At 37.9% G+C, this 27,214-nt stretch overlaps 1 protein-coding gene across 1 annotated transcript; it reads right to left on the minus strand.

Annotated features, from left to right (window-relative positions):
* Positions 1 to 3,621: 3,621 nt before the first annotated feature.
* On the minus strand, positions 3,622 to 27,214 carry MLYCD (malonyl-CoA decarboxylase). The gene is made up of 5 exons (XM_072873399.1): positions 26,598 to 27,214; positions 16,567 to 16,679; positions 15,119 to 15,275; positions 14,455 to 14,604; positions 3,622 to 5,053 (listed from the first exon to the last, which is right to left on the minus strand). The coding sequence occupies exons 1-5, from the start codon at positions 27,147 to 27,149 to the stop codon at positions 4,520 to 4,522; spliced, it is 1,506 nt and encodes a 501-aa protein (XP_072729500.1). The 5' UTR covers positions 27,150 to 27,214; the 3' UTR covers positions 3,622 to 4,519.

The raw sequence follows: 27,214 nt of genomic DNA on the forward strand, positions 1-27,214 counted from the left end.
CGCCGGCAGCTTTCATCCAGGACAGTTCAGAGCTCACAGTGCAGCGCGGCCAGCTTTGTAACGTGACACATACATGGCTGCAGGACTTCTCAATGATTAGCAATAAAAGAGTATTCACTGTCATCTGAACCCACCTGAGAAGCCACTCAGAAATATCAGGAAAAGGGGAAGGTATTTGTTCGCTTTTTATTCAAAGAGCAATTTACAGAAGGGAAAATTTACTCATTATTTCAGCCTTGATTCTTCAAAGTGAAACCCAGTGCAGTGTTACATACCCTAAATTAATCTTAAAATACCTTGTTTGAAACACATTACTACAGTAATAGGAAGCAATGACTTTGAGAACTTTTAGTATTTCAGCTTCCTTAAAGGACAGGCAGTTACCTCTTCTTTAATATTACTGGCATGCTCTTCAGAAATGCCACAACCATTTTTACACACAGAGAGGGAGAAAAAGAAACTGGCCTTCTCTCTTCTGACTTGTGATAAGTCACTTTGATAGAATAAGATCCCTCTCTAGTGACACAGTTATTGTCCTAGCAAGTAGTACAGATGGTGAATATTTATGTTTTTGTCTTCAGGATTGTTCATGCTAAAATCACTCGTTAGTAGCAAATTGGAAAATTTGCTACTGCTAGACACTTAAGAGTCAATGACCAATCAAAGAAAACTAACAGCACTTAAGAGCTGATGGCTTTTATGAGCAAAGACTGTCCACTTTCATCTTCAAATGGTCTTTTTGCACTTAAGTTTGTACTGTGATTCTCATACAGAACTCACTGTAGGAATTTTTGGCCTCACATTGCTAACTTATCAATGTAACAGATGAAGCGACCTCAGAAAGCAAAACACAACCAATAACCAAAACCGTAACAACTGTTGAGAAGGAAATAACTCTGCAGGTGCTAGGGTTCTGATGGAGAACAGATGTCATGTAACAAATGTACCCGTCCGTAATAGCTCCAGCAAGATGCTGCTACATCTTTGCCTATAATCGGCTTCTCAGCCCCACATCTCGAACACCTTAGAACAGCTCCTGTGAATTTGACTAAATTAAACTGACTGCTAATGCAGGAGTGACTGGTAACTCAATGCCTAGAGAAATGTGGCATATGCGTGAGGTGAGGTAGCAGGGGTAGACCTGTTCATGGCATGCCAACTAAACTACATTGGTAAGCAGCTGAGCAATCAGTCCTGGCACCACAGGGTACATACAGGTTTGAACTTGAGAGAAACGCCTGTGGCTGGTTTGACATGCCCAAATGCCAACGTCAATCTTCCTGATTTTAAGATTGGTAGGAAGAAAAAAAAAAAAAGATATATGCCTGCTTCCCTTAAGCTGAGGGCAGATCTACGTATCTGTAGTGTCTGTATTAGATATAAGAAGCCAGAGGTCTAGGGAAATAACTGAAGTGTTAACAGTGTTAGCAGCTTTGCTTTTTCTTCCTTACAAGCTAGTATCACTTCATGTCACTGAACCAATTCTCATACATTTGTTCGGGGCTCCGAGTGGAAAAAACCTCATCATCCTTCGAGTCCAGCTGTTAAGAATACAGGATTATGCTGTATTTCCATCTGCAATCAAGCAGGAGCATTAGCTCTTTTTGAACTATGGCCAGGTGGATGCACATTTAATTGCCTTCATAGCTCCTCCTGTTTCAAAATAAAAACATCTGTCAAAATCATTGCATTTTCAGAACTCTTTCATTTGAATTAAGTGACCTGGTTTCCTCAAACTTGAAAAGCTTAACATAACAAAGAGAGAGGGTTCTCCTCTACTCTTCCCAGCCAAGAACGGCTTGTACATATTTATATAAGCAGCTAAATTTCACCTTGAAACCTGAATTCTAAAGGAGTTCAGAAAGCTTAGAAAACCCAACAGGAGAATGAAGCCATCTTCTGATCACTGTTAAAAACAGAAGTAGTGTGTCCTGTAGTAATTTGTATGGTGAAAATTTCTGTACCAATACAGTTATATGCGTGTGTTTACCCTAAGGTTCTGTACAAAAACCTGACTAGCAAAATAAATGCACATGCTACATAGAAAAGAAAAAGCAGTGTGTGAGTAGTTTGTTCAGTCTGATATTCTGATACAGGCCCGGTGTTCTAAACTGTAGATAGCTACTTTTAGTAAGCTTTTCACACAGGGTGCTAAATATATATATATACACACACATGCCCACACACATATTGTGTACTCTCTAATGTTCACGTTCCAGGTCTAAAACTTGCACAAGAAACTTCAGATGGAACTTCAACGAAATTATCATAATGCCTTAAAAATGTGCATTTTGGAATAAAGTGGCAACCGGGTTCTTCATGTAATAATGCCATGCCAGGAGAAGACAAGTCTGAATCCAAATGATCACATACATTTGACTCCAATCATCCAGCTGCCTTCAACCCCTCTTTTCCAGCCTGAAGTCTCCTCTGGACATGCAATTGTTCAATACTTGTGATCACCTTTCAGCATTTCTTGAGGGTGAACCATAGACTTTAATTTTAAAACCTTCCACATGAAGTACTATAAAGACTATACATACATATGGCTGTGCAGACTATATACCGTAACTATTGATCCAAAAGCAAAAATTGACAATCACTCTGAAGTTATTTCCTCAGCTTGGCCAGGATGGAGTTGCCTGTTCAAAGTCTCTCATTAAAAGTTTCCAATACTTTCAGTGTTTAATCCTTAGTCCTTAGCTCCCCAGTTGAGAATAAAGTAAGTATATCTTCAGATTTCTTTATACTTCTACAGTGTTCCCTAGCGCACATTCAGCAAGCTATCCAGAGAAGGTGCAAGACAAAAAAACAACTTACATTTTGGCTTATAGTGCCCCTGGTATATGCACCACAACACCGCCACCACCACAATTCAAGGGGAACTCAACTTTTTTTTAGTGGTTTTAGCAACTGAAAAATTGCTGGACACATCTTGCTTGCAACGGGATGATAGGATTTTTTTTTAAAAATCGTATCTGATGAAAATCAATAAACTAACCTGTTGATGTATGAGAAAGCTGTTGACTTTTTTGGAACTATTCTTAAAAACATAATGCAAAATAAAACTCTGCTGTCACTGAACATCTGGGCAACATGGCATAGGAGAGTTGCCACTGCTAACATGGCATCACTGCCACTGACGACCAGCTGCTGTATAAAAATGTCTTTGCTCTCAAGGGAATAACAGGCAGTGAACATACACTCTCCTTTAACTATCAGTGTTGCAAAATCTACCATGATCAGAAGTTAAGTCAAGCTTTTCTCTGCTTGGAAGATATGTATAATAGATACCCATAACAGGTTACCAGCTTGGAGGATGGGATTTTTTTCTAATAATGAATATGAAAAAAGTGTATCCAATTATATAATTTCATTCTAGGAGAAAGGCTAATTGGTCACTTACAGCTTTCTTCACTTCTGTTTTCATACACGAGCAGGAAGTGTTTCACTTTCAATTCCTCTGTATAATTCTTTTCTTGAAAACAGGACTGGAATTTGACCAGACACAGAATAAATCAGAAATTACAAAACAGCATGAAATTCTGTTAAGATGGTCCTTCTGCTGTGGTGATACTGTTATCAAGGAGGGCTGTTAAGTGAAGGAAGGTACATGCTGAAATACACAAGACATGATTTATCGAGAAAGTTTATTTTATTGGTTTACAGGTCACACCTACCTCTTTATTAGAAAAGCTCTTTATCAACTTAAAAAATTACCAGAGCCAAAGTATAATATACATACTGGGAAACTTCCCAACTGATCCCTAAGTATCCGTCTCTCTTATTCCCCTCTCCTATTTGAACGCTTCCTTCTTGCTCATTATATTTTAGCAGACAAGAGTGGCAATATAATACTACATACCTGCTGCACTGAGACATCCTGATTTTTCAACAATATTAATGCAAGGCTTTTCCATGCTCCAGCAAAGCAAGGATTCAGTGAGATTTTTAGTGGGTTTGAAAAAGGAAAATACAAAGAGGTTTTATGTGAGGTTTTGAGGGAGAAAAAGACAGATATTATTGAAATAAAATTGTAGATTACTGTTTTGCTAATACATTTGACCAAAAATTTACCTTCATTCAGTACTTCTTTTCAGGTACTTTGGTCCTGAACTATCTATAGTTAGTATTATGACAAATACGTGCAGCTCCTTTTGAAGACACGGTTTATACAGGTTTATTATCAACAGAATAATGGTACGGCTCAAGTATTTTCCATTCAAGTTACCACTGAGTTGTAACTGATTGAGAGAATTTTACTCACCCTTTAATACATACCTCCAACCCATTTGTACGTAACAGATGTCTAGAAATTACAGTGACTCAATCACAGCAAATTAGGTTTTGAATATATGGCAATGTAAGCAAGACAACTGATAATCTAGATAACTTGGCATCCTGCTGTGCTGAGTAAATTTGTTTTATAATGGACATTCTCATTTAAATATAGACACTGCAAAATATTACAGCTTTTTAAAGGTGAGGAACACTTGTTCTTAGTTTTAATAACATTTAATTAAAGCTTGCTGTTTTGCTGGAACTGAGACACCAAGGAAAGAACCTGCTCTGAGGCTTTAATTTGTTTAGTCCCCAGGTATGCTGCACTATTACTGGCTGTATCCTCTAAGAAATACCGGTAGTTTACCATCATGCCACAAGAAGCAGCAATGCCCCGAGGGCTTGTGTCCGCCATCCAGTTTATCCGCCACATCACAGAGCCATTCTGAAGATGAAAATTTGCTACCGGATTAAGAGCATAGCCACGATGTTTCTCTCCATACAAATACCAAGCACAGAGTCTCATAAATGGTGAATGCAGCCCTTTAACTAGTTTTTCTGATCTCACCCATTCATTGTTATTTAAGAGTTTCTTTAGTGTTTCGGTAGTAGAGTCTCCTGTGATCTCAGAGATTTCTTGCCATTCTGATTCTGTAAAAAGTTCATTTCTTGCCAGTTCTTTTGTTTGTGAGGAGAGGAGACCAACAAGCCATTTTGTGAATCCCGGGATAGGTGAAAGAGTGGAAAAAGCTTTTATCTGAGGAAGTTCTTTCTGCAGACAAAAGGAGAGGAAAAAAAATCATGAGTTTTGTCATGATCGACAATGAGAAGTTTGAGTGAAAGAACAGCTCATACCCTTTACTCCATGTCAAGTGAAGACTAGGGATTCTGAGAATTAAGTGATACACCTAGACCAAAAAAAAAAAAAAAAAAAAAATCACCCTGCCAGTAATAGGGTAGTGACTAGAAAGCACTTGGAGAATGAAGAAAATTTTAACACTGACTCAATTACAGTCCACACACATAAACTATTTAAAAGTACGTATTACAGTACTTACCAACACTACATTCTGGTATATCACTTTATACACAGAAATAAACAAATACAATCACACGCCATAAAGAAGTTATTCAGAAGAGTAAAGTTTTTTTAAGAAAACAAACATGTAAGTTTCCAAAACCTTTTAAATACGATTTATTTTTCATACATAACTATCTCTTTTTTAATCAAATGCAGTTTATTATTTCAGTCTACTGTAAAATCAGGAGAGGTACAACTTCTAGATTTTTATGGAATGAAGTATTTCCTGAAGTTTTGAAAAAGGTTCTTTACGCAGGTCAGCTACTTTTCATGCTACTCCCAAACTATACACTACACTGATAAAATAGCAAGATAAGAAATACATACCTACAGTAAAAAAAAATTAATCATAGTTTAATAATTGTTTTAACATAATAAAGCTTCTCCTCTACTACTAATTTATGAGTAAAAACTGTTAACTACGTAATCATGTAAAGCAAAACATACATAAAGAAACCTATGTGTTAGTTTTGGGGCACACCAACGTGAAGAATAGAGAAGGTTGTGAAACTCACTGTCACTTGGAATTAACAAAAATGACATCCAAGTCAACCCTACTGAAGGAGCAGGGGGGCAAGGAACAGAGGGAAGACAGAGCTGAACTGAAACAACCACAGTGTTGTTTTAATTACTGTTCATATAGGCAGCAGTGGTAAGAACAGAGACATTTATCAACATTACAGAAGCATCTTAATGTCAACAGAAAATTGTCTTTAAATGACTACAAAACGCGTTTTTTGTACTTTGAGTATTACCCAGATAACCATTAAAAAGTCATCATCGCTCAGATGCTACCTTACACTAGCAAATGTTAATGGAACGCATGCTGCTAGGTTGTTTGTATTGCACCTGCGCTGTTGCATCCTCAGGTACCGCTGTGCTCCACACAACGCTGCCATCTGCATTCTGTTTCATGAGGACGCAGAAGCCAGGGAACGCAGGCCTGGCATACCTCCGTTACAGGCTGGAGCCAAGCACCATTTCCAATAACTTCAATAAGTGGAATAATATTCAGCTGGTTATTTACAGCATCTTTTCCCTTCCCACACAGAGCTTCCCAAATAGGTTACTGCTGTTCTGCTGGCTTCCAGCACTACGATACACCAGCCAGCTCAGATCTACCACCTCTTCAGTTTTGTGACTTATAACTGCATAAACTGAATAACCTCACTTGCTTTCCTTATCTGAAGTTCTTTGACCATTACGCAGCTATGCAAGTCAAAGAATTCTTCTTTTGGGACCAGACAGGAACAAGAAAGGCAGACCAAGTTACAAAGAAATACCCCATTTCATCTCCTTAGAGAACTGAAGAAAGCAAAAAGCAAATTATTTCACAAAAACACTCATTTCTGTATCTTACTGAACAAAACAAACATTTATGTAATCAGGGAGACCAGGAGATCCTGACTGTATCATGTTCTCCACTGTTATAGCTACCATGGTCAGATAATGCAATACTAGTAAAGCGTTGATCTCCTGTGACTTTTTCAAGTCTCCACTAAAGAGCATGATGATATTTTATTTTTAAAAGTAATTCTGAAGCATAAGTCTGTAACAAGATCTGTGAAATACAAGTATCAGGTTTCATCATGTATGCATTTCATAAAAGAAAAAATATTATTTGGAAATTGACGTAAAGAGATGTCTGTGGAAGAAAATTTCTGCGGCTGTCTTAGCACCTCTTTGTACAATTTTAGAGAATACAGCATTTATAAAACCAAAATAGTTTATTAGGGTTGTGCTCTTACTGCAGACCATGGCTACAAGAGGCACAGATATAGAACATACATTTTAATTAAAAGAATGTTTCTTGGAGTAGACAGTTCAGCCTTTTTAGAAAAGTTTCCCCTCTGCTTTTGAAAAAGAGAGCAATGACCACAGTAAATGAAAAAAAATATATTTGGGAGCAGAAAAAGGGCAAAAATGAGAACAGAACAAAGCAACTCCATACACTTCAAAAATCTTTCCATTCCCAATCCCATGCTATATACTTCCCCATGGATATAAAGACTATTTATCCACAAATCAATTCAAAATAACTTTATAAAATTTGAATACAGAATCAAATGCACTCACTAAATCTTCCTTTGATCACCTTTCATCCACCTCCTCGTAGGGTTTCTGAATCAAGGAGTATACCTAATCATCACATTTGGAATCCACTTTTCTTTAAAGCAGCAGGATCTTAATTAGTATGGTAGAGGAGAGCTATGCTCAGATGCCCTCCTTGTCATCTACGCTTTCCTTGATTGAACACTAGCTCCCACCAAAAACAACATTACTAGCACAAAACCACAGATCTCCTGGAGAAGGAGGAGGGAGAAAGGCGGCACAGAAGTAAATTTTTAAAGGCTACTGAAAAAAATAACTTTAAGATATTTGTTCCTGGAGAAAAAGCTGATAGCTTTCAGTTTTGTGAAGATAGTAATGAGCAGCATCACTGGCTACCTTCATTTCGCCATCAGCGCACTGAAAGCTGAGTGGTGGTGACTCTACTGTAACCAGCCGTAGCTTAGCTGCTGAGACAGTCTGCTGGAAGGTAATTTGACCTTTTGCATGTCCGGTCTTACTGTGGCTAGATGAATTTCTGCCCAGAAGGGAGGGCCACAACTCCCTTCTGAAGCTTCAATGGCCTAGGACCCTTCTCCCTGTCCACACAATCATGATGGATGACAACTCAACAACTGTCTAGGATGTGACAGACCTGCAAATGAACCTTAAGGTACAGAAACGCAAACCTGTAATCTGTAATGAGAAGGACCCTTTTCACGTCAGCTTCCTTAGGCAGCAGCAAGCTCCCCCCAAAAGACCCTGGATTTCAAAATGGGGTTTAATTGTTCTATGTCTTCATTCCCTGTTGTGCTTTAAAGTTCATCTTCAGTCCATAACACAGAGAACACAAGAGACAGGGATAAATCGGTGAAAGTTTTCAAATTAATGACCTATCAATGAGAAATCCTAGATGTGCTGCTAGAGGGAGTACAGATGTTACTATTGTGCAGTGGGGGTGAAAAAGAAGGGGGGGGGGGGGGAAGAGAGAGAGAAAGAAAAAGGTTGTTAGAGGTTATTTTCCTCTAGGTAGGGATTCAAGGAATACCAGATGTGCTTCTTTTTGACCCGAAGATGGGATTACATTCCTTAAAGGTTTTCCGTTTTTCCTAACTATATTACTCATCCTACAAAAGATAGTGCCTTTGAGAATATATTGCTTAGGTCTCTTTCATGAATTCTTCACAGATGTTTGGGGTTAAAACCTGAGAGGGGAAGAAGGAAAGTAATGTTGAAATTTGAGAAGCAGAAACTCTTCTTTCAGGTAAAAGGAAAAACTGATTGGACCAAGAGAAAAGACTGCTTACCACAAAGTCAAGTCTGGAATTCTTCTGCATCATCTCTGCTAAGAAACCACAGTGTTTGAAAATACTATTTTGCTACTGAACAGAGCTAATAAACACTGCTTTTCACACAGCGTCTGAGCCATGCCCATTGCTTTCATCAGGTAACAATACCAATCTCATCTCACAGCTTGCAAAGCCGAGAGGGTACCTATGCACCATCCACAATGACAGAAGTGAGAATGAAGAATTTCTTCCCGTATTTGTGTGTTAATAATAACCTGTCCTGGTTTCGGCTGGGATAGAGTTAATTTTCTTCCTAGTAGCTAGGAAACATCAGTGTGTTATCAACACTATTCTCATACTAAATCCAAAACACAGCACTATATTAGCTACTAGGAAGAAAATTAACTCTATCCCAGCCAAAACCAGGACATAACCACTGCAAAGTTCCTAATTAACTGACATTTTGCTTCCTTGTGATGTTGACTGCTCTTTGTTTATCATTTACTTTCAGGAGTGACCTGTTCACTAAGCCCAACCCAAAATATTTATCAGGAATTTAGTAGCTCCTATGCTATTAATAAATACAAAATGGGAAATTGTGCATATTTTTTACTTCTTAGGACAGGTCAGACATGGGAAAGTGACCCCATTTTGAAGCTACAGTACAGACTACTACATATCTGATAAATGATTGAGTTTAGGAGCTTATCTGAGGCAGCCATTTCTTGTAAAAAAATAAATAGATGCAGCGAACTGTTTACATTTATGTTGTTGCTAAATTGATGTGCTAGTTTCTAAGGCTATTGGTAGAGATCCATTAATGTTTATTTTCTTGTCAGAAACCCACACACCATTAAGAAACAGCTGCTCATTTTGTTTAAGGGTAGATTTCTGGTTTTGGTCGTCTTTTAGTTTTTTTGTTGGTTTTTTTTTTTTTTCATTGCAGAAGAGCGCAGATTTCTCCTATTATCCATATCTCATCTGAAACTGTCCTGCACTCTGAAAGCTGTAGTCGAAGGTCACATTTTTCATCAATGAAAGCAAAGCCTGTTTTGGAAATTATGATCTCCCCAGGTCACCTAGATCAAATTAAGGTAGCAATTATCAACAGCCCAACCAGAAAGCTAAAATCTGCCACCAATTGTTAAGCATTCTATTGAGTCACATAGAAGCTATCAGTTTTCTTCCCCAAATGCCACAGGCTATAAAATTCTAAGCAGTTTTCTCAAAGGCTTCACCACAGTTATCTGTGTCTGTCATCTGCAGACTGAATTGCTATGATGTACCTTCTGCGGAGCTACAGACCATTCAGAGTGGCTATAAACACATTCTGAATTAAATGTCTGTCTAATGAGAAATCTATCTGTCTACGCATTCACCAGCACCTATCAGCTTGCTAGAAATGCAACTGCCTGCTTGTTTTCCAGCACCTAATTTGGGGTTTGTTTGTTTTCTTACTGGTTGTCTGAAATTGTTTCAAAATCCAATTCATTTCTGGGAACAATACAAGCGTAAATTTAAGAAATACAAGAGATTATTTCTGTTGTCTGCTCCCTGCTTTATATACATTAATATAACTAAGAGACTACACAGAATGCATAGGTAGCCTATTCTCAGATTTGTACAGGGAGAACTGGGACGAAAGTGGTATCGGTGGACTAATGAATTCAACCCACTGCTTGCCCAAAAATAATCCAAACAGGAGATGCTCAGATAACAGTAGAAGCCTGTTTAAAGCACCCTTCTAAATTATTTGTGTAGCAAACTTTTGTCAAGCAACTACCAAAAAAAAAAAAAATCTCCTATTTAGAGCAGCATACTTTCTCCCAGGATGCCCTTTGTATGCGACACAAGCTAGATCCCTGAGGTGCGATTCTGATCTCCGTTATATCCCTCCCCTTTACCCAATTATATTATAATACCTGTGGCAAATGCCAAATCATAATGTCTAGGTAGATATTAAGGATTCAAACTGCTAACTGTGCACATATAAAGAGATGAAACTGAGGACCCATTTCTGTGACTCAACTTCATACGTCCTCCATCTGCTTAAATTAGTGAAAGACTCAAAAGCAGGGGCCATTAACTTCTATGCAGTGCCTCAAACTAACAGTGCTTAACATTGAGGGTTGTAATCTTCACCAGAGCCTCTACTGCTGCAGTTTTCCTAACGGTCCTAATAAAAACCCATTTGCAAGAAATACTTTCATGAGGGAATCTGTACTTGACATTCTTTGAAGGTGAGAAGTGCTACCCTACCCATGTTCATGTGTAGCAGCGTATGTGACCAGTTCAGGTGAAACAGCAAGAAGATTTCTAAAAAATTAAGCTCTATCTTAATTGCCCATTAATGAGATTTTGTTTTAAGGAATCTGGTACCAACTGAATTTATAGACATAACTTTATAGTACAGATACCTGCTAGATCAATGTTTCAGTACAGGTTTTAAAAATCTTGCCAAATAAAGGCTTCAATGATGAAAAAAAAGAGTGGCTATTAGCATATTTCTAACTTAGTGCATGTCTTTTTCTGATCTAGTGATATACATTCATGACAGGTCCTATTTGGAGTTTTCCTTATGAAGAATGACAGCTGAGAATTCAGTTTTGAGGTTACAATGGCACTTACAAGTAGAAGTGTCAGAGCAGGTTAAGTTAAGGCAAAGTCAGATAAAGGATTTTTACTAGAGGATAAAAAAAGTTTTAAGAGTTTGCAGTGCCTTGGGAAAATACAAATCAAATAACATTCTGCAGATCAAACAGATGTCCACAAAAGTTAACTCAAACAAATGGCAAGTTATAAAAGTGTATTAATCATCAACGATTCAAATATAAAGAAAAACAAAATCTTCAACCTCTTCAAATGGTCTCCTCTTCCCAAAGCATTTTATTATCAGTTAAATTAAAGAGAGTCTCAATTTATGTAACCTGGAACACTTGGCAATTTAGCAGCACTTTATTTAAAGATTTGTTTATTGCAAAGCCATCCATAGGTTATATAAAAAATCCTCTTCCTATCAGAGACCTCAACTATCTATTTTTACAAAGGCTGCTGGAAGCTTGCTTAATAAGATGTAATTTTTGACCCAAGGTTTTTTTGCTGAGGCTATATTGTTTCAGCTGCTGTCACCAAGTCAACTCAGCACTACTGCTATACCATTTGCCCCTTTTAAAGTAAGTGACTATAATGCTGCTCCAAAGAATTATGTCCAACCTGAACAGACAACCTTGGAAAGTCCTTTGCTTACACCTGACCAGCGAGAAAGAGAGCACATGTGTGCAATTAATGCACTGGAATAGGACTTCCAGAATTTTGGGAGACAGGTAAAAGAGGTTGCCAAGAGTATTACTCATCATATGCCCTGCCTTTGCCCTGAACAATCTAATTTTGTAGAAATTTCACAGTCTAAATATTTTGAAGCTGAAATACACAGGGCTTCTCTCCACTGAAAGGTGAAGTCCACTGAGATGGGAGTCACAACATTTACAACAAAAGCTGAATGACTAGGCATTATAGAAGTGCATCAAATAATCCTGATAACAACAGTACGATGCTTTAGAGTCACTTCACACATATAAAATATGTAATGGGAGATGGTTCTTGCAGAATTCAAGACAACAAATTCAAGAACAATACTTTGGAATGAAGAGGAAGAAAGCATGAAGGAGCGGGAAAAAAGTGGGAAGAAGAGAAAAGAAAAAATTATTAACAACATCAAAGAGTGGAAGAAAAACTATTAGAGAACCACGTCCATCACAGATAAACACTCCTGGATTATCCTTCATAACTTTTTTAGCCCTACAGTGGTACCCCAACAAGGTTTATCATCAAGAAAAGGAATGGTGTAGAGACAATACATGGAGGTTGTTGTACCTTTAATATATATATATAGGTATAGAATAAATATAAACAGGCAGTTCAAGTTTTGCTACAACTTCATAGTGAACTAAGTACATGTCCAATTTGCCATACAAACCCTTACTAATAACAGCACATTTTTCATAACATCTTAAAGCAGTGTATGAAATTTAAGTAGGGAGGAAGACCTCCATCTTTGGCATTGTACGGAAAGCACTTAGCTTTCAATATTAAATAAGTTATTTAAGCTTGAGGCAATAATTTTATTATTAGAATGTATTTAAAGGCATCTCAGCCAAAGTATTTCCTATTCATCATTTATTTGATGACACTGAAGAAGGGCTGGATTTTACAACGTTGAAATGTAGAAACTTTGTCATAAGTATAAATAACAAACACATTCTTCTGTTGGACACATCAAATTTTAGAACTTGCACGTAGGTTATCTAAGTATGGTATGTCTATTTTCCTTTATAACTCACTCATAACTCTTCTAGTGTTGTAAGCAATTTAGTGATAGACAAATACATTGTCAATAGGGTTATTTTATGAGAGCAACACAATTATCCAGAAATTATTTTTCAGATGTGAAAGCAGATAACTGCATGAATTTATTCCAATTTCCCCTCAGTCAAGATCAGACAGATGGCACAACCTAATTATACCTGGACTACTGCACTTTAGACAATTAATCTAAAAGCCTTTCTGAAAGCAAGAACAAAATTCAGCCAAAATACCAATTCAAAATAAAATAAAATAAAAAACTTCAGGGCAGCCAGCTATGATTCAGTAGCTGACTAATCAATCATTTTGTAGTAGCAGAAATTTGGTGCATCCAATTTCAAGTTATTTTTGTAAGTAAAACTGAAGTTCTAAATCACAGACAATTTTCCAGACATCATTACTAATCCAGATGTTGGAACAATGAACATAAACACAAGTAGTGATCATTACTTTTAAGTGGTAGCTTTGTTAATAATTTAAGTAGTAAAGACTATTAAATAAAATAATGTACTCAACACAGAAGTGTGACTTGTCTCTTTCACACCACTCAATATATAAATTAATCAATTTTCATTCCTTTCCCCAGTTGCTTGGAAGAAGGTTCTACAAGAAGTCCTAAAACTATTAACAGTAATCCCATAGCATGCAATGATATTCTATAAATTCATAGAACTGTCTTGCATAAAGTAACTGATTCCTGTGACTTTCAAATGTTCATCTTCTTTACTACATCTTCTTTACTACATTGCAAGAAATGCCTGGTCAAAGAAATCTCTTTTTTTTTTTTTTTTTTAAAGAGACATATTCAAGGCAAGCATGCAAACTGCATACATAACCAGTGGCAATTCAATATAACAAACAAGAAAAAGAATTAATTAATGTACAAGCAGTATTTTTGTTACTGGAGCAAGTGTAAGATTTTGAAAAAGGAACCATCAGCTACACTGAAGAGAGAACATGTTGATCAGGGGCCTGGAAGGGAGCCTGTTAGCATACATTAACAATGCCCCAGCCACTCAACTGAGAGGCAGTAGTGAAACATATAATACACTACATTGCAAAATACAGCTATATGAAAGGTACCTTCAATAGAAATGTACTAATTTGACTTTTAAGCAACCAATGCACATGATTAGGCAAACACAAGTAATTCATGCAGTACATGTCAACTATGTAACAGTATCTACATCTGGCAGACATTAACCAGCAGCAGAAAGTGTTCTTCCTACTCCTTACACATCTTCAAAGGTTGATCTGGTAAGAAGCTACCAGTGTAGGAGAAGATCTAGCAGTTCCTTGCCTTGAGCAATGACACAAAACGGAAACTAGAACAGCAATGTAAGAGGAGCACATTGGCCAAAAAGCATCTTAAGTACACCCTGCCGCACCCACCTGCAGTTCTTTTACAACCCGTTTGATGAGGTAAGTCCCAAGTTCCACACCTTGCAGTCCCTGCTGAGTCAAACTGATTGAGTAGAAAATTGCTGTTGTAATTTTGTCTGTATCTTCTGTTTCTAAAGGCAGTACTTCTTTCACTATGGCCTGGGAAAATAAGAATAAAATTTAAAAAGTTAGTAGCAGTTATTACCATCATTATGGGGGAGGGGGCCGTTCTTTTTAACTTTCAAATGTGTTAACACTTTTCCCCACTGTTTTATTCATTACCCTCTGTGAGAAACAACAAAAATCTAATCAAAAAGTAGAAAGAAGAGCTACTTATCCATTAGCAAGTGCAAGAAATAATTGTAATGTGGTTTAAAATTTTCAGAGGCAATCATAACCGCTTTGAAGTTTTAATCTCATTTGCTATCTTTTCTTATATATTTCTTCTCTTTTCTTATTCTTCTTGCACTTGAGCAAAACCCCAAAATTTCAACTTACGTAACACAGGAGATACACAGGATATCCCTGTAATTTTTAAGTGCCAATTCTCTCATCTCTTAAAAAAAATGAAACAAAACCAAATATTCCCAAATTATAAGGAATTACAGATTTTAAAAGAAGTACATTGCCATTTGAACACTTTGCTGTGTACTAAATGCATCATTGACTGTACCTGGATGTTGCTGGAGATATCACTGGTTAGTGCAACATGCAAGACTATCAATGGTTCTCCTGGGATTGCACAGTGAGAAAAAAAGTAACATCTTCTATATGACCCAACTCGACGCTTCATATCAACCCAGTTTCTAACAGGATGCACAGCTTCAGAACTCAATGAGAAAATAAAAAAAAAGTTATTTTTTTTTTTAATTAAAAAACAGAGGTCAGCTGCCAACCCTACAAGCTCAGTACTTCTTCCATTGATGTCAGTGACAAAACTCTCCAATTAAAAAAGGAAAATCAGGCTGTAAGTGCAAAAAGTAAAATTCATCAGCAAACAGTGACAAAGTAGACTGTAAAGCCATACTGCATACCCACTCTCTCTAGGTTTTTTGGGGATATGCTTATTATGTATCTGAGATTTCACTTGCACTTTCTGTTCAGTATAGGATACCCGACTGAGATGACTAAGTCATGGAATGAGTCTGAATACACCTCTAAGGAATTAGTTTTCCTAAGGTACAAAGTAGTCTGTTAGCACTCCCACAGCCATGTCTTCAATCAATTATTCAAAACATTCTTTTCTCTATTACATATTGAAAGTCTAGTGTGTTTGCCAAAATACCTTGAAGATTAAGTAAAATATTACTTTTTTTTTTTAATTTAGTTTGTATAAGATCTCTTTTCTTTGTCTCATCAACATTAAGTCGTGTACTTTCATAACTCTTTAGAGATTCTTTTTTCTTCAAGCTTTTTATATGACAAAATGCCACACAACGTAACTTTGATTCAGTCATCTTCAACTTCATCACTACAAATTTCAATATTTGACAGAAATTCAGAAATGAATGTTGTAGATCTAAGGAATGTTCATAAAAAACAAGGTGCTCTCTTCACATATAGTTTACAAGTAATTCTGTGCACCTCACCAGTTCCAGCCAGAAAGGGGAGCCTCACTACGTTAGAAGTAAAACATGCTCTTGAGTGTTGGGCACCCCATGCTGCATCAGACTTAAATATTGATTTTCCACCAACACTGCTGGTGTAGACTGAGGGGAGAAGAAGGTGCAGTGGTGATGGAGATAGCAGCAGCAGCACCTGTGAGGGGAAAGGGAGTGCAAGAAGGCACTGCTGCAAGAATCTAGGTTTGTAGGAAAAGTAACAGCAGCACCTCTGGGAATGTGGGAAGAATAACTGAGAAGCTTGGGAGAAAAGACAGCAGTCTAAAAGTGCAGTACGTGAGCTAAAGGATCAAATTATGGGACAAATGATCCCCTTTGCCATTTACTTAATTCCGTTTTTAAAGTGTGCCCTTTAGTGTGTTAAATGCAACTATTCCTTAATTATACTTTGTCTATGGTTCAGTATTGAAAAGCAGTACCTTGAAAACAGTGGATCTGTGCAGTCACAAGCATTTCATCACCTTTTCATTAACAAGCATTAGCAACTTTTAGCACTTACTCACTAATTTTCTGGAGTACTTCACAAGGTGATTGCCAAGTGACCCGTTCCAAGTTTAGGAATCCTGTCGAGAACCACTCTGAAAGCATGTTCTTTAGAACTCCATTCATTTCCTGAAAACAGAAGAAAGATGAACTTATCTGCTAAATAAGCTAAGTAGAACATACGAATGTGAGTAAAGATAACCTTGATTATTTCAAATCACAGAATCACAGAATCATATAGGTTGGAAAAGACCTTTAAGATCATCAAGTCCAACCATAAACCTAACACTACCAAGACTACCACTACACCATGTCCCTAAGCACCTCATCCAAACGTCTTTTAAATACTTTCAGGGATGGCGACTCAACCACTTCCCTGGGCAGCCTGTTCCAATGCTTTACAACCCTTTCAGTGAAGTAAAATTTCCTAATATCCAGTTCAAACTACAACACTGGGAAGTTCAAGAAACTAATGCATCTGTTTGAGAAGATTAACCACATAATAGTTCAGCTCTCCTCACACAGGACTAAAACAATGAAAATGTTTAAAGACACTGTCTATAGTAAACTGCATACAGGGAAACGGAAAATAATGCGAAACAATGTAGATGAAAAGCAGACAATAAATAGATGTATTTGAGCAGTCTTGACAATAAGGTCCAGTTGCACAGGTGCTCAGATTTAAATACCATGAAAAAAACAACGGGAAATTTGATGAAGGTAAGGACTTGAATTTCACTATAATTTTCTACATTGGAATCTCTTCTGAGTATTCAGCAGTCCATGCCTTAGGAAGACTATTAGTACTAGCTTATTAATATAAGAAAGCAACTCACCAAATTAAAATTTTCCAGTTCCTTACCATATTTTATTAGTAATCTCTACTTTATTAAACATTTTTTCCATTGCTCTTTATAAGAAAGATATAGAATAGCTATTTACTCCTGCACATTCTGCACCATGATTAACACATGGAACTTTCTACTTTTGACAGATCTCCAAGGCACACAACATATCTACTGGAGGTGACTTGAACACATACAGGCACATTTAGGCACCAGTAAACTACAAAAATGCTTCAGTTTGGACTTTAGCACGGATTGTACAACTCAGCACAGGAGCTGCACATGACCACTCAGGATGATAAATTAGAAAATGAGTGTCTGAACAGGATGCAGATAAAACCATAGGCTTTACAGAATTTTTATTCTCTGTATGTATGAACATTTTTAAGCAAGAAAAACAAAAGCGGCAGCATAGGACTACAGAACTAAAAAATCAAAACAGATCTGGAACAGTATGATACAGAATTAAAGCCAACTGAAATATCAAATACTTTCAGAAACATTCATTGTAATAATGAATTTTATATTCCCTACTAATTTCCTGCTGCCTATATTATTAAAGATTTTCCTGTCTAAAATTCTTTTAGTTTAGAAAGTATTATTGAACTCAGCACAGCATGAATATCACTTAAAGAGATTCTAGAGTTTATTTTTCTTTCTTACATTTGCTTTGTATATAGGACACAGTGTGATACCAGCACCAACTTACCAACAGCCTGATCAGAAACGTAGGCTTACCTGAAACTAACTTAATAACCATTTATTTAAAAACAAAACCTCCTCACTTTCTATTCAGACCTTCATTAAATAGCCACTGCTGTACATAACATAGACAAAAATTATGCTCCAATTTACTTAGCTTGCTACATTTAAGCAAAACAACAGAAAAAACACTTACTACTTAAAACATCTTTCCAAAGCTGAGATGTAGTCTGAGGACTTTCATAAAGCAAAAATATTTCCTATTGTAACCTAGCAAAATGAAAGTTGCAGACACCCTTATCAAGAGACACACATTAAAGAAGGTTCCTGTTGGCCAAAGAAACTGCTACAAGTATTCCAAGATTGAAGAAAAGGGCAGTTTTATTCTTTAATTCAACATCCTAGAGAAACTAAAATTTTCAAACCCTGACTATGCTTGCAGCCAACCGTGATCAGATATTTCAATCTACACCAATCCACCCAAACTTATAATTAAATTAACTCCTCCCATAAAAACTCCAGAGTAAAGTTGATGGTAAGTAATGACCACAATCATGCAGTCTGCAAGGTAAATTCCTAACAAAACCTGGCTCTTTTCCATACCTGAAGTGCAGAGTCAAATTTTCCATCAGTTTCCTTTTTTCCTACCTACTCCTTCTGTGCTTACTAAGTTGTCTTAGTGAAATAGTTTGGCATCTCTTTGTTTACGCAAAAATGGCTACTATAAAACCATCTAGAAGAAAAAAGCCATTCATCTGCATAGAAGAATTCTGTCATGCATGAAAATTTTACGCTATCTTCTATATTTTTTTCAGTAGCATCCTCAAATATGTAACAAAAGAAGAGCTTACTTCTTGAAGCATAAATTGACACATACTTCAAATAGTGAAAATGTCAATTGCATTGTTCCAAATACAGGGAGCATCCATGAACTACTCCGTGAGGTCAACTCTCCTAAGCTTTGTAAATTATTTTTTTGTTGGTCTTTCTCAGGAGAGCTCTCTTTCAGTTATATAATAAACTGCGCTGAAAGTCTTCTGCCAAATTGTACTCCCACCTGCACTTGTACCACAAGGCTGAACCAAGCCTGCATATGCTAGTAAAAAAAAAAAGTTGTTAAATGAATATGAAACTGAAACAATACAAAAAAATTCACCCTAAGAACATTTATAGGGTAAGCAAACCCCACTGGAGAACAATGGAAGCCACATAATGCATGGCACCAGCATAAAAAGAAACCTCTGCAAAAACCACACATATGCGACTATCTGCAACCAGTACCACTGAAGAACTGAGAGAAATGAAGGATCACATTAAACGAAATCCACCCTAGGAATGGACAGTCTTCACAATTTTTCACTGACGCTTTGATGAAAATGTTCTTGCCTTCTCTGTCTCACGGTGACACTGTCCTACACAACAGTAGCTGGGGGCGGGGGGGAAGTAACATAATAGATGACATTAAAAAGGACCAGCTTAGCTATGTCAAAACTTTGCAACTAGGATAGTTAAGAGGGACGTATGCAATACCTTCCCCTGACTAATAAATGGATCTACTGCATATTTATAGCAAGTCTGATGATTTGGGGGGCTTACTGGACATGTATGTTAACCCTGTGCTGCCCTACTACCTCGAAAGAGCAGACTATTTCTGTAACATGACATTACTGTGAAAACTGTATAATTACTGTTGGCTCAGGGCAATTCGACACTTGATGCACTCTGACAATACATCACTCAACTCCATTTAGAGTAGCTGTAATCTATACTGGTAAAAGTGTTTGCTGATGCTTCTGGACTAGTGGATTAAAGAGCAAGCAGCAGGTAAAACAAGCTGTACTGAGAAGTGCCCAGAATTGTCTGCAGAACAGCATCTACAAAAAGGGCTCTTTCTGGCATGGCTAAATCACGCAGGAACTGCAACTCCTGGGCAGTACAACTGAGCAGGCGCTGGCCTGCAACCTCAACAAGGCTTGCATCAGCAACAGTTTTACTGGGAAAAGCTGAATTTTAGTTCAAGTACTTTCCCACACACAGATGCGTCTGTCTTCTTTTTTTCAACACATTTTTCCTCTAGAACTGTACAGGTATAAGTGTCCTAAACAAATACATTCTGATTGTTTTGCTTCTTCTAGCTTTAAGGTACTTCCCTTGTGAATCCTTGTTTCCACACAGCTCTGAAGTTTTTAGAAAATAACCATAAATCATTTTGGTCAAATATCCCTTGGTGCAGTGAAAGTCTCCACCTATTTCAGGATTGTTTGTTTTGTCTTCTTTTGTAAGGGCACACTATAAGCCAGAAAAATAAGCTAGAGTTGTCAGATCTGGGGTCAAACTAACAGATTCCTATGGCTCTCTTGTCATCCATCTGCTTTTTGGAACACCATTTCAAACTGCAGTCTAGCAGCTAGGAGGGAAAACTGCTGATGGCTGCACTCCTGCTAGTCATTATTTTGAACACACTGCTCTGCATCTATTGGCAGTAACGTGGCTCAGATGGCAACGAGCGACTGGGGAGAAAGCCAGTTACACTACACAGATACTGGTAAAAGTGGGAAACATAGGAATGGGATGCATTTTGCTTCTTGAAGCACCTACAGGTTTAGCAAGCGTGCTCCACACGATGGGGCATAATGATGCCCAACTGAACTGAAGGCTACTTTTCAAGATGCAGAATGCATTATAGAGCTACTTTAGGTCCAAGATACAGCTGTAGAAAAGCAATGCAATTGTAACCAAAGAAGAAAGTGAAGCAGATGTGCTTTCAGTAATGATTTTGGAAGGAAGGAATATTGTTTATGGGGAATTACAACTCATTTCAAATAATCTGTCAGTTGTAAATAATAATGCTTTGTAAAACAACAGGGCAGCATGCAAGCCAAAGAATTAGAACAGTTCCAGTTGGAAGGGACCTACGACAATCTAGTCCAACTGCAACTGTGTATGTTGACAAAACTTGTTACTGTAGAAAGACATAAAACACTTTATACTATCCAAAACTGTGTTTAATTCAAGTCACCTGAGCAAAATTCTGAGTTGTATTTAATATCATAGTACATGCTAAGTTTCTGAAACGCTTGACTCCAACAATGACAGTCTCAAGTTAGGTTCTCTTCTTTCGTAAATTTAGTGGTAAATAAATTCTTATTTTCATTTCAGAGGGCTTTCTGGTCATAAAATTACATCTCCAAAATTTCATTAAAAAGAAAAAAAAGCACACATCTATTATTCAGTACTCCAATTTTAAATTTGAGCAACAAGGCATACTCAGATTAGTATTTAAAATTACCAGCTATACTTCAGTTTCTATTAGCCGAGTATAATAAATGCTGATTTTTTTTTTTTTCATTCTGTGTTCTTGCTACAAGACAGCAAATGACAGGCTTTTTAATCTTCACATCAGGTCTCTGTTTATTGGGCAACAAATAGGAAAACTCTTATGAAAAACTTAAATTAAGTTTTTTTATTACAAAAAACCACCTCTCTGTTGAGGGAACTATTTCAATTTCCCTCTCAAACTAAATACCCTCAAAAATAAAATACCCCTTAAAATGAAAATTCATATGCCGATATTTACAGATAAACATAATATGAAACAGCAGTAACTAACACTCCATGCGTATCAACCAGATGGTTCCATTATTGTTAGGTGCTGGTTAGATATCTGACAGGGCTACAAGAGAAGTATTCTGCCAGCCTCATGAGAGTCGAGTTTTTCCATGGCTTTGGAATGTTTACAGTTTTTAACCTGATATGCTTCATCTGGGTATACTGACTTATAGACCTACCCTGATACTGCCATGTGTTTAAAGGTGTCTTTGGTTTTTTGACAAATTAGCTTTTGGTTTTTTCACAAATACAGAGTACCCGTGGTGAGATACTGAAAAACATACCCATCAGCAAAACTGGATTCAATAGTGCAACACAAATAAAAGGGGACTGTTCTTCTGCTTTTTTATTGCTAATAGTAATTACTGCAGTGGTAATGGTAGTGCTGAAAACTTCCCTGGCTCTTGTATTTTATATTGTTTGATGTCTTAAAAAAAAAAAAAAAAAATTTCCCTTTTTTCCCCCCCATTTTTGCTCATTTAGACAATCAGTAAAGTGTGCACAAGCATTTTCAAGTGACTTAATCACCTGTGTATGTTATTTTACTGTAATCTGTTGAACAAACACAAAATAGAAATGCTTCATCAACCAATATCTAACAGTCCAAGATGCTTCTGTGCTGATATGTTTTGAGGAAATAGAAAAATATTTTATATTTACAACACAGCAGCGGGTAATCCTTGTTTTAATAGTTCTTTCAAAATGCAAAGTAAAACCTAAGGACTGTCTAAGATTTTAGAAAGTTTGGGCAAAACCAAAATCCCGGTAAGCCATATAATGCACTCTGTAATTTTCCTCCAGCATCAAGAAGAACCATTTACTTTTATTTCCACATTTCCTTGTCAGCACAGATACACATACACAGAAGTTACAAAATTCTTGTTGCACATTTGTCTTTATGTATGTTAGAATTTAAATCAAATCTACAATAATGAAATGGCTATACAGGACTTTTGATAGGTAAATACCAAACACTTTTTTAATAGAAAAACTTTTAACTTTCATTTGTTTCTCTAGTTAAGGGCTTCTTAGATCTTTAGAACAAACTTTCAATATTCAGATTCTCCATATAGCCATATTAGATACTCTAATCCACTAATGAATCCTCATCAATGAGACCACAGTTCTTTCAAGGCCGTACAACTGGGTGAAATAAATACATCCTTCTGCAGATGTGGGCAGGTAAGACATCTATCACCACAAATATTTCACCTTGCCAAAAAGCCATGTACAGCCTACACACAAAATATTCTCCCTTAAAGCCTGTTCTACCATTTCCAATTCCTCTACTAAAATTTAAAACCATTTTTCCTGATTATACCAAGGTCAATGTTCAAATCTGTGAGAAAGTTTTAAGAAAAAAAAATAATTCAAGGAAAAGTCCAACTTTAGGTCCTTTCTGTGTTTAGGAGTGGCTGTTATGAGGGGAAAAATACCCGAAACAATTATCATATTTCTTTTTTTCTAGTAGACCAATACAAGAACAACAAGATTACAGACACACTCCAACTACTGCTTAATTATGGAAGCAGGTTTATTTATAAGTCAATTTGACAAAAATGCTATCTTTTTCGTTATCTTTTGCCAGCAACTTGAACCTCCCACTGACTTTTTCTATATCATATGGAAAGATGAAGAGTATTTTAAAAGCAATAGGTAAATTATTTGCTACCTGAAATAATAATGCTGTGAATTTTTCACTAGAGTCCATATTTCAAATGCTGAAACTGAGTAAGAAAGCAAAGTATAAGAAATCTCAAGAGGAAAATGCTGGCACAGAAAGAGAAGTACTGTGGGTGAGAGGGTTCTGAACAGGAAGAGGCAGAACTACACTCAGGAAACAGGTTTTCAGCAAATTTCACGCTGTGCATTGCAATCAGAAAATCAACTCGTTTATAAAGACAGTGGAAAACGTGCGTGTCCTTTGGTGGAAGGAAGGAACAGAACACATGAAAAGAATGTAAGAGAGAGAGGGAAAAAATTCAAACAGCATCATGAGAAAGAATTAGGTCCAGCTTTACTGTAATTTAACTTTTCAAACAACGTATTATGTGCCAGTACTGGTTTTTTTAAATGGTCATCTTCACATTATCCATGAGGCTTACAATAGTAATAATTGATTTGTATATTTAATAGAAAAGAAAACCCAGCTCTGGGACAGAGTATGAAGAAAAATTTCTCTTCACCATATGTCCTATATGTATTTTTGGTGGACTCTTTGGAAAAAAAGGCTGTATAGCTTCAAAAATACAGTTTACCGCTAAATTTTTGCCATCTGATTATCAAGGAACTTGTGTCAAGAGTATTGATCATCTTTTACACAACCACAGAAAGACATTTACTATGTCATAATGACTTGTCACTGAGGATACCTATAATTTCTCCATCTCGCTCTAGGTGACAATTCTGCCTTCTAATAACTAACTTAAATATTAACTAAACCTTATTTGCAGCATGTTTCTTCTCTGTGCACAATCTGTCATTTTATGTATTTCCAATGCATCGTCCAGGGTTTATGTTCAAGATCTATGGGATTTGTCCAGTAAGGCAGTCACCATTCTTCTCTAATTTCTAAGTCAACTTTTTCAACCCAGTTTGCCTTACATTGGATCCTGACAGCTAGGGCACTATTACTTCTGATTTAATGGACACTGCTAAAATAGTTCAGTGACTTCAGTGCTCAGAATCTTTAAAAGTCTAATAATGAGACATATTTTGGAGCGCGGTGCAGCTATGCACATGTCACGCGCTACATAAAATCAGAGTAAGTTAGGCATTTGCATTTCTTAATTTATTTTAAACATCAATTTAACTTAAGAGGTGATTTATGAAAGACAACTGAGGGCATTATGAAGATGTGTATACTTGGGAGTAACTGAAGACAATACTGCACCAGTTTGCAGTGCATCATCTATTTTGTTAATGATTCAGGAACAGTGAAACCAATGGAGAAACAATCACCAGGTAATTTCCATCTTCTTGTTCTAAAAGAATACCTTAAGAAATTCAGACAGACAAGAATTCATCATATGTAATAGTGAATCCTGACATGTTAACATCCATCCCAAGTTCCAGAGCTTTTCTATACCGTTCTTCATCTCTTTCCTGCAATTAAGGAAACCAGCAAAGAACCACTCTGAAATTGTCCACAACAAGATCACAAAATATATGTTGTATCACGAGAATCGTTCTCTACTCAAGACTCAAATTCTATATTAAAATAAAAGAAACTCTAACAACACCCCCTCCCCAATCTATAGCCTGAATATTCTGCCATATAGTTTTCTCTGTCCTTGACATTTAGCCTCAGAACAGGTAATACAGTATCTCACATCTACAGCTTAAGGTATCAAATTAAAAACACATACCCTCACACCACTTCCTCGCAAACCACTTGCACCAGCTAATAATCAGCTCTGTTGCAGAGACTGTCAACACTTCCTATGGGTTGGGTGCTCCCTTCGGTGCTCGTAGTTATTCTGACACTTACTTGCAGTACAAGCAGATAGATTTTAAAGGCCGAGCAAGACACTTATTTCAGAAGCAAGACATAACACCTTTCCCAGACACACCAGCACACTGGAATAGCACATAGTTCTAGGTCTTGGTTGCTGTAGAAAACCGGTAAGAATGACCTAAATGAAACTCCAAACTGAAAAGAAACAGTATCCAAGGTAAATTCTTACAGCCAATACTGTCACAAACAAAAACCAATGCAAACCAGTTCTAGCTTAATCTTTCCTGGCTCATGTGCTATTTATCACCAACTCTCATTTTTGAATATATAACATTTGAAAAATAAAACTGATCAACAAGCACAAAATAGACTACAAGAACAGATATGCAGAACCAAGCCCAGTCATACAATGAACCCAAACATTTAAAAAAATATTTTAAGAAGACATAACAGAATGCTTATGACAGCCCTTTTATTGAAGCTTTAGTTTTGCAGACAATATTTTCCTACTTTCAAATGGGTTTAGAATCTTTCTGAACATACTGTATTATTTGACACATGTACATTCAGCTGTTTTACACATTTCTATCCTGCTAATTTTGCAAATTCAGTCTGTTTTTACTTAAGATGATCCAAGCGGATGTAGAATCTTACCAATGCTGTTGCTACTTCAGTTATGTGATGACTGTGGTTATTTGACAGCACTGACATAAAAAACATCCTTTTCTTGTCAAACTTAATTTGTATCTGAATATCAACAAACAAGTCATGGTCAGTGCATCTGACCAACTTGCTGTCTTTCTTCATTGCCTTCTGGGAAGTCCTGTCACGTCCTGCCACTGTCATCTGCAACGTCATTCTTTCCTCCACAACCACGTCACCTCGCTGTGCCATGTAACCACTGTGGATGTTTCACCTCATCTATTTTCTACGCACTACTGAGCTAAGTCATGACACGCCCTTTCTCTTGTTGATATTCTTCATCATTAGCATGACACGGCTGCTATGTCACTTTTGGCCCTGTATCGGACTCAGGAGTCAAGCCTCTACACGTCACTCCTGCAGTGAGTTCCTGACACAGCTTGGCAGCCCCAACATCAGCTGTATTATGTAGGCATGGAGGTGTTGGGTTGACGATTAGACTAGATGATCCTAGAGATCTTTTCCAACCTTAATGATTCTACAATTCTACGTCATGCTGCTTCAGTGTGGCACTTCCCCCACTGCCCTAACGCCAGCCCTTCACAGCCCACAGCCCAGCCTCCCACAGTCACACCATGGAGATGCCAACTGTGAATCAAGTTCATGGGACACTCTTCAGCCCAACGTGGAGGCTCCACGAGTAGCACCATGAGTAGGAAGCCCCAAACCACATCCCCTCTGGCCTCCCCCCGACTCCCTCTCAGAGTAACCCACCCCCAGCCCAGCCCTCACCTTGACATGAGGCCCGTCCACCGCCTTGGTCGCCAGCCCCTCCACCAGGTCGCCCCTCAGCTCCACTAGGAAGCGCAGCCCGCCCTCAAGGCGGCCCAGGTGCTGGAAGAGACCCCGGTACTGGGGGTTGAGGTAGTAGCGGAGCCGGTCCTCGGCCTGCAGCAGGGCCCCCAGCTCCCTCTGCTGCTCCCGGGCCTGCAGCACCTTGGCGCTGAACTCTGCCACCCGGCCGTGGTCCACGCCGAAGTCGCGGGCCAAGCGGGTGAGGAGCTCGGCCCTGGGCGGCCCGGCCTCCAGGGCGCGGTAGTACCGCACGAACTCCGCGCTGCGCAGCTCCGCCGGAGGCGGCGCCTTCTCCTTGGTCTCGTAGGGCGGCAGCGGCGGCACGGAGCGACTCAGCAGCTCCTCCATGCCTGCGACAGAGGCGGTACTGGAGCCCGCCGGACCCCGGCGCAGACCGGCCGCCACCGAGACGCGGCGCAGCCACCGCGGCGCCGCCCAGGGCCCACGCAGGAGGGGCCGCGGGCTCAGGCACGGGCCCAGGCGGCTCATTCCACACCTCACCTCTTGCGACAGCCGGAGAACACCCTCCAGCAGGGCCAGGCCGCAGCGCCGCC

The sequence above is a fragment of the Ciconia boyciana genome, chromosome 9 (assembly GCF_034638445.1).
Source record: "Ciconia boyciana chromosome 9, ASM3463844v1, whole genome shotgun sequence".
In the NCBI taxonomy this organism is placed as follows: domain Eukaryota; kingdom Metazoa; phylum Chordata; class Aves; order Ciconiiformes; family Ciconiidae; genus Ciconia; species Ciconia boyciana.